The sequence below is a fragment of the Silene latifolia genome, chromosome Y (assembly GCF_048544455.1).
Source record: "Silene latifolia isolate original U9 population chromosome Y, ASM4854445v1, whole genome shotgun sequence".
In the NCBI taxonomy this organism is placed as follows: Eukaryota; Viridiplantae; Streptophyta; class Magnoliopsida; order Caryophyllales; family Caryophyllaceae; genus Silene; species Silene latifolia.
The window spans coordinates 152,324,280-152,337,409 of NC_133538.1; the positions used below are offsets into that span (position 1 = coordinate 152,324,280).

A 13,130-nucleotide genomic window follows, 5' to 3' on the forward strand; every position below is an offset into this window, starting at 1 on the left:
GTGTAAACCCATATTACAACCCTTTCAACCACCCGCGAAAACACCCTTTTCCCGTCGGTCAATGGTAGTCAAACGGAGGTGCAGTTACACCCTGGTAGTTCACGGTCACGGTCATGGTCACGGCTAACCATATGGTGTTCTAGAAAGCGAGTTATGGTAGTTATAAAACCAATACATTAAATTATAAGACGGTCTTACCTCGAGGCGATAATTAAATCTAATTCTCCTTCTTTTCTCTTCTATATCTCCTCCTTTACAAATTACTCAGATTTTTATGAACAATAAGGTCTATAGTTGTATGTTCCTATCTATTTATATAGATTGGTTAAGGCTATAAGAATCTAATTAGGAAATATGTAATTTACTATATTATTAATATTTTACAATTATTATACAATTACTATACAATTATTATTATTATTATTATTATTATTATTATTATTATTATTATTATTATTATTATTATTATTATTATTATTATTATTATTATTATTATTATTAGTAGTAGTAGTATTAGTATTAGTATTATTATTGTTATACAATTACACATACTATTATAATTATCATTATTATTTTTGTTACATGAGCAAACCGAGCCACACCCAAAGCATCTACACGGCCCAATTAACTAATCCCGACTCATTCATTATTTTATTATATTATTCCGTCTTATTGCAATTATTATTATATATAAGTGCGATTATAATAAATTAACGTCTTATTTGCATTTATTATTAGAAATATCATTAATTAATTATTTAAACCACATAAATTATTGTCATAAATTATTATCAAAATACGTAGTATTACAGTCTTCCCCACTTAAAATGAACTTCGTCCCGAAGTTCGCCCACAACTACTACCACAATACCTATAAACATTCTCATAATTAAGCACCATCCAACACAATCATCCATTTACGATTATCACAAAGTATCACAACAATAACTCAGACATTCGTAGTATTACATTCCTTCCCCCTAAAAATAAACTTCGCCCTCGAAGTTCGAAATATCAGCCATAGGAACAATCAAATCATTATTGTAATGCCATAAAACATAAAGCACACATTGTAATATAAAACAACTATTATTTCCAACACAATACTTATTAATGGCTAAATGAATAACAAAATCTTCGACTTAGTTTTAAATAGCAAAACCACAACATACAGTGTACTTCGAACTAACTTTATTTAAACTCAACTACTTCACTTAACTACCGACGAATACAATGCCAAGATAAATAACAATCTATAACAAATACACACAATTGTTTAGTCTTTTCTTAATAATGATATCTAACTTAAACATGGATGCAACTAATATAAATATTTAGGCTTAGGGCAACACATTCCTCATATCACTAGACATGTCATTCTACTTCACATAATTTACAACATCAAAATATCAATGTGCAAAAGATAAGAAACAAAACTTACATTTTTCAAGGCTAAGAAAAACATGTTACAACTTCTAAAAAAATCGTCAATAAATAATAACATAATTACTTCTCGAGAACTTATACTTTTTAGAAAATAAAGAGATTTAGTAAACCATGAGAAAAAGAATCAAGTCAAAAACTCATAAGGTCAATTTATAATGCATTTTACAAACTACTTGGTCGAAACAAAAATTTTACAGCAATTTGTAAGGAACTTAGGTCAGCTTGTAAAAATCACCATAAATTGTCAAAAATTTAACTTGTAACGTGGCTTATCAATTTGGAAACTTTCATGAGTCTATTAAACAGTAGAGTTAGAATTATAACAAATCATTAAGTAGTTTTTAAATGGAAAATTTTACAAAAACATTGCGCGAAAACATCACTGTACAGGAATATTTGGACTACTGTCCACTAAAATATTTATTTTTCCTAAACCGTATATTATTTGAATATGCGACCAGTGGCATATGAAATCTAACTGACAAGGCTATTATTCATAAAATTTTCGTACAAGGATTTTAAATATGCGGTAAATGGCAGCCAAAACAATCAAGGGAACAATTACGAGAAATAAACCAAAATCACATTCTTCATAATTCCACGCAACTTCTTTTAACACGTCACATATTATTCATACTCTCACCTCCCACATACATGCCAACATACTTTCCCCATATCAACATGCCTATAACAATGCTTAAAAGAAATCATATCACATCTCTTCACTGTAAAGACAAAGTTACGTCCCCGTAACGCAAATAAAGACAACATGCAAGCAAGGCAACAAACTTCCAAGGCAAAATAAGCAATATTCCTGTTAAATTACCCCACACTCTCATATATCCTCTCAGGGTTCCCGGTTCAAAACTGAGAGGACCATGGTACGAATTAAGGGATCCTTCTTAACCGCACTAAGAGGGTCTCCTAACAGTTTCTACCCGGGGTTCATTTTAGTTAGACACATCCTAAGTTCATTATTATTCATTGGTTAGGCCTAAGGATCGTTTTGCTCTGATACCACTTTGTAACACCCACATTTATTCATGAGCCTTTAGCTAGACATTCCCAAATAAATAGGACTGTTACCATCTCGATTTTGCGAGGCAGTGAATAACAAAGTACAACAATACCAAAGTACTTTAAATTAAAACTTAGCGATTACATGTTTATTACAAATAAACCAACTAAAACTTAATATAAAATATTTACAACTCGCAGCGGAAATAAATAGTGATAAAACATTCTATGTGGTCTAGACTTCTGTTAGGGATACAAATATCATTTAAGTATCCTGACATGGCATCATATTAACAGCAAAAAGAAGTGGCAAAAGCGCGGCCACGTGTAGCACAGTGATTGATAGAAGGGAGGAGAGAAGGATTGCTGAGGTGGCATACTAAGGACCGCTGGATTAAATAAGGAACAAACACAATATAGCCCAAAAGAAAGAAGCCCACGCACAAGAGAGGATAAAAGACTCAGTTAACCAACAAACTCCTACTTTGTAGAGAATTGACCCGATATTCCGCAACAGACTTGGCGACTTCCAAACCCTAAGTTTTGACTCCAACAGCTATAAAAGCAAGGGCAAAGCAACGTGCAAGAGGCATTCGAGAGATCATCAAGTAACACGATACTCTACGGAATTGACCAACAATTAAATATAATTATCTAGCAACACAAAAGTGGTATTTCCTCACTTGGGTGTTTTTACACCGATTATAGTGCATAAATTGGCGGGATTCCGACTCCCCCCGCGGTTGTTCCCACACTGGGTTTTCCGCGTCACCAAAAATCTCTTGTGTCATTCCTTTGTTTATCTTTTCCTTCTTTATTTCATCGTATCTCCACTCTTTGAATTAGCTATAAACCAATATTATTTGGCCGTAGATCAATCACTACCACTCACCAATTAAATAGATAACTCGGTAAATTTTTACCAAAACAATTTGGCGCCCACCGTGGGGCATAGTGATCATTTTCTATAGCCGAGCCTCGCAAAATCGAACCAGCCATCGCAATGTCTGGAACCAGCCGAAATCCTTCCAGCAGCCAGAGTATGTCAGCCCTATCTTCCGCAGCAGGAGTCAGTGCATCCCCGGCATCCAGCCAAACGATCCCTACCAGCATGTCGACCAGAGCTATGCCCCAGCCTCAGAAACCACCGCAGATTCCAAAGGCAACAGTGCATCCAATCGATCCAAATCCAAAGCAGGAAAGCGCCCCAGAGAGGAGGAGAAGCAGTATCCAGAAGCCCGACCCAGGAAAGCTCAGGCGCAGAAGTTCTCCGAAGCAGAGGGTCCCCAGCACTCGATCCGATGCAGGTGATGATTCAGGGGATGGACATTCTGCGTCGGGCCGTTGAGGATCTGAGGAAAGACAACCAGAACATGATGGCTCAAATCGTGACGGGCGGTCGTCCAAACCAAAGATCGCACCGAGGCTCCACCGGGAACCAAAGATGGAGGATCGGGTCGACCAATCCCGTCGAACTAGTTACAGCCGGATCTTGCGGGGGTAGCACCCAGCCGAACCAATCGAGCCAAGAGGATTGGGATGTCGTCATTCGATAATCCACCCAGTCTGCAGCAGACAACAGGTAATGCTTTGTTTAGCACCCCTTCTGGATCTGACCTTCCATCCTTTTCAGGTACTCCCGCACACCAGACACCAGGATGGCAATCTGGACCTGTCCCCAATGCAGCAATTTCATCCTGCAGCCAGTTCACCAGTGGAGCCTGGATCAGAGGGTTACAGCAGACACCAGGATGGCAGCCTGGATCTATAATCAGTGCAACACCGGTAACCAGTCACTCAGCACCAGGCCAACTTTCTGGAGCACCCTGGTTAGGAGGTACACCACTGGCCCCTTTCCGCCTGTTTCTAACCCTCTTGCAGAGCGGGTAACTGTTGGAGCAAAGCAATATCGAGGAGCCGAGGGAGCTAATGTATAGGATACGGCGTAGCCGTCCGCTGGAGAAAGACCAAAGATAGCTACGCAGATTCACCTTTCGTGGATGATATAGCTCTAATCGGTGTTCCTAAAGGATGTGTGCCGCCAGCTATGACACTCTACGACGGAACCACAGATCCACTTGACCATATCAACCACTACAAGCAGAAAATGATGGTGATAACCGCAACTGGATCTCTAAAGGAAGCTTGTATGTGCAAGGGTTTCGGATCAACACCGTCGTCGAGCAGCCTGACCAGTGGTTCGTCGGCTTACCAAACAAGAGCATATCCAGCTTCGCCGACTTAGTCAACGCCTTCAGCAGATTCGCCACAGAAGAAAGCCGAGAAGGCACCGGCGACCTCTGCAGGACTAGTGCAAGGGTTTGAGGAATCTACCCGTGATTACTTGAACCGGTTCAACAAAGAGAAGGTGTCAATCCCGAGGTGTGATATAGCAATGACTATACAAGCCTTCCGCCGAGGGTCGCACCTGGATTCACTACTATACAAGGAACTAACCATGCATCCATGCACTACCTTTGAGGAGGTGCAATCGAAGGCGATTCTTTGTCATGAGGCTGGAAGAAGACTCGCACAAGAAGAGGCACTTATGATTCGGACCAAAGTATCCGAAAGGCTCGGTAGAGAAGAAGAGTGAAAGATCCAAACCCTACAAAGCAGAGCGTGAATAAAGTTTCGGAAATGCGAAGGAAAATCCGGCGAGATCCGCCTCCGAGAGTAAGTGAGTATGGTTTCACTACCAATCTTGCAGGATTATTCAAAGCCTTGAAGGAGCTGGGACGCAGAGTCAGATGGCCAAAACTTCCGAAGGAAACCCCAAAGAAGCAGAGACACGGGCAAAAAGTGTGAGTTCCACTCAGCAAAGCAACACTCACAACACCGATGAATGCCACTCCCTCGAAAGGAAGTCAAATTTCACTATGACCAAGGAAACCTGGATCATCTCCTACCCGTAAACACAACCGAGTAAATTCGGCGGATCGGGTTCGCCCCTCCCCTCCTCCTCATTGCTCTAGAACCGTGAATGTCATTACAGGTGGATCGGAGCGTGTGGGTGACCTACTCGGCAGCTAAGAGGCACGCAACCGGGGCTAAGGGAGACAGACAAGAGAACTCCCGCAGGTTAACCACTGAACCGCCGTCGGTCACATTCGACGAAACAGGACGCAGGATCTACCCCAACAAAGACACCACGACGCTCTAATCATCACGCTTCCAATAGGAAATTGCAAGGTGAAAAAGATCCTGGTGGATACCGGAAGCTCCGTCAACTTGATCATGATGGAAACACTCAAAGGAATGGGATTCACCGAGAAAGATCTAACAAAGAAGGCAATTCCCTTAGTTGGTTTCAACGGCGAAACAAAGCACTCCCTAGGAGAAATCATCATCCCGACCTACGCCAGAGGTGTAAACAGACAGGTAAGGTATTTGGTTATTGATGGGCCCTCTACTTACAATGTAATCCTTGGCAGGCCCTGGATCCACGAGATGAAAGCAATTCCCTCAACGTACCACCAATGCCTAAAGTTTCCAACACCTTGGGGGGTGCAAGAAATACGTGGGGACCAGGAAGAAGCTAAGGATTGTTACAAGATGGCTCTGAAATCAACAACAGGTTCGCCCGCATAGCAATTACAGAGCCAGCGCATCCAGGACGAGTACATTGAGCCTCAGCAGGCAGAACTAGACGAAGTCATCCTGGACTCGCTGCATCCAGAACGAACTGTTCTCATTGGATCTGAGTGTAGAGGTAAGATTCGTGAAGAACTCGTTCGATTGTTGAGAACTAACATAGATTGCTTTGCTTCGTCGCATGATGATATGATAGGGATGGACCCAAGTGTGATAACTCACAAGCTAAGTGTGGATCCAAGCTATAAACCTGTGCAGCAGAAAAGAAGAAAGTTTGCTTCTGAAAGAAACCAGGTCATAAATCAAGAAGTAGATAACCTGTTTGCTGTAGGAAAGATTCGTGAAGTAAAATACCCAGAGTGGTTGTCTAATGTGGTAGTGGTCTCAAAGAAGAATGGCAAGTGGAGGGTCTGCGTCGATTTCACGGATTTAAACAAAGCTTGCCCAAAGGATCCATTCCCTCTACCACACATAGACGCCATGGTGGATGCTACTGCGGGCTACGAAATGCTGACATTCCTGGATGCATGGAGCGGATATAACCAGATAAAGATGCACCCCACTGACCAGGAAAAAACAGCGTTCAGATCCGAGAGAGGTATCTATTGTTATAACGTCATGCCTTTTGGACTGAAAAATGCAGGATCTACCTATCAGAGGCTGGTGAACATGATGTTTAAAGAACAAATAGGCCAAACTATGGAAGTATATATAGACGATATGGTCGTCAAATCGAAGCAGGCTTCGCGGCACCACCAGATCCCGTAAACTTTCAATACCCTCAGAAAATACCAAATGAAGCTGAATCCTACGAAATGCACCTTCGGAATATCCAGTGGAAAGTTCCTAGGGTACATGGTGACCCAGAGGGGAGTAGAGGCCAAGACCGAGCAAATAAGAGCATTCCCGCATTTGGAATCACCGCAGAAACCAAAAGACGTCCAAATACCGACCGGAAGAGTGGCAGCCTTAAATGATTCATATCCGGATCTCTCGGATGATGCAGGCTATTCTATGATATACTCGAAAAAGCCAAAGATTTGAGTGGACGGACGACCACGAGAAAGCATTTCAGAGGCGAAGCGTTATCTCAAGACCCCACCTCTCCCGTCAAAACCAGAGCTGTGGAGAACCACTGTTCTCGTATTCATCGATCACGATGCGATGCAGTCAGTGCCGTACTAGTGCGAGAGCAGGAAGGATCACAAAGATACGGTATACTACATCGCAAGTCTCGCTTTCGGCAGAGACCAGGTACACATCGCTAGAAAAACTTGTCCTTGCACTTGTTACTGCATCCTATAAACTGCGTCCCTACTTTGAATCTCATACAATTTCTGTGATAACTAATTATCCTCTTAAAACTATCATGAGAAAACCAGAATTGTCAGGACGAATGGCTAAATGGTCCGTGCACTTGAGCGGGTACGATTTGAAGTTTGAGCCCCGTACGGCCATAAAGTCTCGTGCTCGCGGCACTTTGTGTCGACTCATCAAAGACTCGCACCCGGGTCGAACAGACATCCCGAACTGGAAGAAGACAAAGGAGAACAAGTGTGGGAGTTACATATGGACGGAGCCTCAAACGCCAAAGGAGCAGGAGTAGGGCTGGTCCTCAAATCACCCCAGGGAGACCTCATAGTCCAGGCCGTACGATGTGAATTCAAAGCCACAAACAACGGCGGGAATATGAGGCACTAATCCTGGGTCTTAAGCTGGCTCTGGATCTGAAAATCAGACACCTTCAGGTTTGCAGTGATTCTAAGCTTATAGTTAACCATGTAAATGACTGCTATGAAGCCAGGGACCCCAGGATGATGGCATATTTAGATGTAGCAAAAGAGTTGAAAGTCAAATTTGTCACATTCAACATCAAGCAAATCCCCAGGGAGCAGAATGCAGAAGCAGACGCACTAGCCACCCTGGGGGCAACCTTCAAGACAGGAACTATTTCCACGATACCAATTGTCCACGTGCTGGAGCCAGCAACTCTAAAATCTCAGCAGGAAGCAGAAAAAGTGTGCAGCACCAGCAGTGAAGAAAGTACCCCAGACTGGAGGAAGCCCTACCTAGACTGGTTGCAGAATGACGTCCTACCAGCAGATAAAAAGGAGGTGCCTGGATCGAAAAGAGTCTCAGGCTGTTTTGCATGCTATCCACAGTGGAGAATGCGGAAACCATGCAGGGGGCAGGAGCCTGTCCAATAAGGCACTGAGGCAGGGATACTTCTGGCCCACAATGCGCAAAGATGCCATGGAATTCGCAAAAAGATGCGACGCTTGCCAGAGGCACGCCCATGTTAGCCACCAGCCAGCAGAGCCTCTGCACCAGGTTATCTCACCATGGCCTTTCATGAAGTGGTGGATGGATATCGTGGGACCATTACCCAGAGCACCAGGAAACAAAGTCTACATGCTCGCCATGACGGATTACTTTTCCAAATGGATAGAAGCAGAATCATTCTCCCAGGTTACAGAAACCTAGGTGATATCTTTTATTAAACGCAATATCATATGCAGGTTTGGCATTCCATCTGAAATTATATGTGATAATGGGTCCCAATTCATTGGAAATAAGACGGAAGCTTTTTGTGCTAGGTGGAATATCTCGTTGCAGAAATCTACTCCCAGGAACCCCCAATCCAACGGACAAGCTAAATCCAGCAATAAGATTATCATCGAAAACTTTAAAAAGAAACTAGAGGAGATTGGGGGCAAATGGGCAGAAGAGCTACCTCTGGTTCTCTGGGCTGACAGAACCACATCAAAGGTTGCAACGGGGCAAACCCCCTTTAGCCTGGTGTTCGGAGCAGAAGCAGTCATCCCATCTGAAGTCAGGGTCCCGACCCACAGATATGGATGCATCACAGAAGATCGGAACCAGGTGGAAATGGCAAGCAGCCTGGACACGATAGATGAACTCAGAACCAGCGCCCAGATCAAGATGGCTTCCTACCGACAGACTGTGGCTAAAAGCTACAACAAGAACGTAAAAGTAAGAACTCTGCAGGTAGGAGATCTGGTCCTGAGGAAAGTCTTTCAGAATACCAAGAACCAGCAAGCAGGGAAATTTGCCTACAACTGGGAGGGGCCATACCAAGTAGAAAGCACGGTCGGAAACGGAGCCTACCGACTCATGACTATGGAGGGGCAAATGGTTCCCGATCCCGGAATATCACCCACTTGAAAAAATATTTTATTTAAGTCACCAAAGCAGGTCAACAACCGGGTACTCAAACCTACGATACAAATTTGACCAGGTTCTAGATATTGCCTTACATATTTTCTGGCCCTGAATATTTTTCTGTCTCTGAATACTTTTATGCCTCCAAAAATACTTCTGGCCCTAAAGATATTTTCCTGTTTCTAAAATACTTTTCTATTTTTAATATTTCTCTGGGTCTGAATATCTCCTGATTCTGAATGTTTTCTGGTTCTAAAAACGTTATTTTTGAATCCAACATTTCTGGTTCTAAAAGCCTTGCTCGTATTTTAATTCTAACAAGTACTAAGTTGCAAAACCACCTTGAATAAATTAAATTTTTTAGATAGGCCAAGGAAATAAGATGCAAACTAATCTGGCAGAGCCTGTATTCATTACAGAAGGCGTGTGTCCGTGGCTAAGCACGTACAATCGGGACAACCAGCCTCCTGCGATGCATTAGCTCCCACGCAAGCCTGGCTCCTCTGGACGAGTGGGCATACTAGACCCCTTAGCCAGCAATCTAACAGCGATGGCCAAACAATTGACGTGCATGCACAAATCAAAGCACCAGAAACGGTACGATACAAAGAGATAACCATTAGGAAATACGTAAATTTCAAAGGCAAAGTACGTCTGGCACCTGAGCCAGACCAAAGATACATAAACTGTCCAAAATAAAGATGTCATGCCCCATAGGGCCAAAAACTAACTAAGCACAGCATAAGTCTTTCAGATGCAGGAAAAAAACTAATCTACGTCAATATGCTCTGACTTATAGTCGCCGAGCATCGGGAGCGAGGAGAATTCACCTCTTCCTCAAAGACTGGATCATCAGCAGAACAGTGCACTGTGCTCCACCAAGCCGGCCAAGATATCCGATTGAGACCATCCGAAAAAGTAGCAGCAAGCCTCCCCTCTTCAGCTCCTAAATCCCAGGCCGAGTGCTCCCCCTTTTAGAACGTCTTTATACAGCTGATCTTCGTGTCCAGAGCAGCATAGGACAGAGCATCCACTAGAGTCCTTTTCAACTCCTGCACATCAGAAACCTTCTCCTCCCGAACCGGGCAAAGACGAGCCTCTCGCATCGAAGCACGTTTCTCCACCTCGAGATACGCCTCTCCGTCTCGAAGCACGCCTTTCAAAGATCGCAGCCTTTCTCTAGCATCGCCCGCCTCCTTCTCAAAGATCGCAGCTTTCTTCTCAAAGACGCAGCTTTCTTCTCAAAGACTGTAAATCCGCCCCTCAAAGAAGAGAAAGACTGTTCTGCAAACTCTGCTTCTGAGTGGCCTCCTCCAACAGCAAATCCTGGGACTTGTTTAGATCAGCCTGAGTCTTCAACCTATCCTCATTGGCTTCTTTCGCCAGCTTCCGGAGTTTCGCATTTTCTGCAACCAGGAGAGGCACCTTCTCCCGCAGATACAGGGCCATCTGAAAGGACTGGTGGACCAGAACCAAGCGTCAAAAAAAAAAAAAAAAAAAAAAAAAAAAAAAAAAAAAAAAAAAAGAGAAGTATATATAGCGGCGCCAATGATCGTTTACCTCAAAGGAATGCTCGCAGCACGATCCACCAAGTCGTGCAAAGGATTGCTATCCAAAGCAGACCTAGGATTTGGAAGAAGCATCGGCTCATTAAGTCCAAGCTACTCGTAGACTTAGCCTTACCAAAATTGTCCGGAAGTGTAAAAACAATAACCCCCGGAGCAGATTTGGAACGTAAGTAGCCCTGAAAGCGGGCAGATCTAGAACTGTAAGTAGCCCTGAAGCGTGAATAGCTCCGTAAGCGGTGGATGGTTTCGAGACGTTGGAATCGCACTGCACGTAGGCATAGGGGGCAGAACCAGAACAGCTTTGGAAACCGGAGCATCTCCGAAAGCGAGATAACCCATGACCGGTAGCGGAGGCCTCAGCCTAGAGGTGTGGCTTCAATAGGAGATCGCTCCTTAGCCCGGTTCGCAGCAGAGACCTCCTCTTGGGACGAGGTCCGGAACAAAAGGGGGTAGACTTCCTTTTCTCAACAGCTTGAGGCGGCCGTAACCCGCTTCTTTCACTCTCGAGCCAAAACATCTTGCAGCGAAATTCTAGATTTTGCGTAACCCGGAAGAAGCAGAAATTAAGTCGAACCGGATACATAAAAATCCGGAAATGTAACCAAGTCAAAAGGGGAAGAACAACGTACTAGTCGACATTAAGTCTTTTTCTTCAAGAATTTGTTTTCTTCACCACAAAGAAAGAGAATCCCGAACCGATTAGGAAAGGTCCTATTTTCCGGAGGTGGATCGAACGACTTGAAAGAGATGCGGTTTTGTCAGGAGACAAAGGCAAGGGGCACAAACCTGCACAAAAAACCAAGTAAGGAAATATGAGCATCAAAGAAAAATAAGGATTGATAGAAGGGAGGAGAGAAGTATCCTGACATGGCATCATATTAACAGCAAAAAGAAGTGGGAAAAGCGCGGCCACGTGTAGCACAGTGATTGATAGAAGGGAGGAGAGAAGGATTGCTGAGGTGGCATACTAAGGACCGCTGGATTAAATAAGGAACAAACACAATATAGCCCAAAAGAAAGAAGCCCACGCACAAGAGAGGATAAAAGACTCAGTCAACCAACAAACTCCTACTTTATAGAGAATTGACCCGATATTCCGCAAATGCATTTGTATGCGACTTCCAAACCCTAAGTTTTGACTCCAACAGCTATAAAAGCAAGGGCAAAGCAACGTGCAAGAGGCATTCGAGAGATCATCAAGTAACACGATACTCTACGGAATTGACCAACAATTAAATATAATTATCTAGCAACACAAAAGTGGTATTTCCTCACTTGGGTGTTTTTACACCGATTATAGTGCATAAATTGGCGGGATTCCGACTCCCCCCGCGGTTGTTCCCACACTGGGTTTTCCGCGTCACCAAAAATCTCTTGTGTCATTCCTTTGTTTATCTTTTCCTTCTTTATTTCATCGTATCTCCACTCTTTGAATTAGCTATAAACCAATATTATTTGGCCGTAGATCAATCACTATCACTCACCAATTAAATAGATAACTCGGTAAATTATTACCAAAACAACTTCTAGGTAGGTTGTCCAAGTCCTCACGCATTCCCATAAGTTCCCAAGTCAGCTAATCTTTAGTACCTGTCAAATCTGCTCCCCATTATGGTTCACCGCAGGTGTTCACGAATACACAGTCAACCGCGAGGTTGAGTAGGGATAAACTAAACAACAATAATAATCCAACCAAAATAAACATCCTTTAAATTCTCATCACTTCATCCGTACAGCTCACTTACATCACTGGCAGTAGCACAACTCCTTTAACACCATGCTATGCTCAACTCACCAACTGGCAGTAGTACTTTCGTACCATGCTCAACTGGCAGTAGTACCCCTCGTACTATGCACAACTGGCAGTAGTAATAACTTACTATGCACAACTATCTGGCAGTAGCAATCACTTGGTATGCGCAGCTGGCAGTAACAATCACTTATTATGCACAACTGGCAGTAACACACTCCGTGTTATGCTCAACTGAATAATCAACTCCCCATACCAAATATAACCCAACAACAAAACTCAATAAAAATCCCGTCTTCATCTCAACCAACATCTTAACATACTCCATTACTCTACTTCCAATAATGAATCACAATATTAACCTTAACCTCATGAATCGTCACATTTAAAAATTCATTCACTTAACAATAAAACCGAGTTGAGTAGGAAATTCCTACCTGATCATCAAATCCAATAAGCAATCCAAATAAATAGGAATCCCAATAAATAACGCTTCTCAACAATTCCGTCACCTAAATAAAAAATTATAATTACAATTACTAATTAAACTTATTATATAAAACAATTTATTA

General features: G+C 42.9%; 1 protein-coding gene across 1 annotated transcript; it reads left to right on the forward strand.

Moving 5' to 3' along the window:
- Positions 1-8,295: 8,295 nt before the first annotated feature.
- On the forward strand, positions 8,296-9,243 carry LOC141629197 (uncharacterized). The gene is made up of 2 exons (XM_074442237.1): positions 8,296-8,526; positions 8,674-9,243. Exons 1-2 carry the CDS (start codon positions 8,296-8,298, stop codon positions 9,241-9,243), a joined length of 801 nt encoding a protein of 266 aa, XP_074298338.1.
- Positions 9,244-13,130: the final 3,887 nt, after the last annotated feature.

What these genes read in the sequence shown, in the direction of transcription:
- LOC141629197 (XM_074442237.1), top strand. Translation starts at nt 8,296, where the DNA reads ATGCGCAAAGATGCCATGGAATTCGCAAAAAGATGCGACGCTTGCCAG. An exon ending in AAGCAGAATCATTCTCCCAG is followed by an intron (nt 8,527 to 8,673) that starts GTTACAGAAACC and finishes ATCTCGTTGCAG; the next exon opens with AAATCTACTCCCAGGAACCC.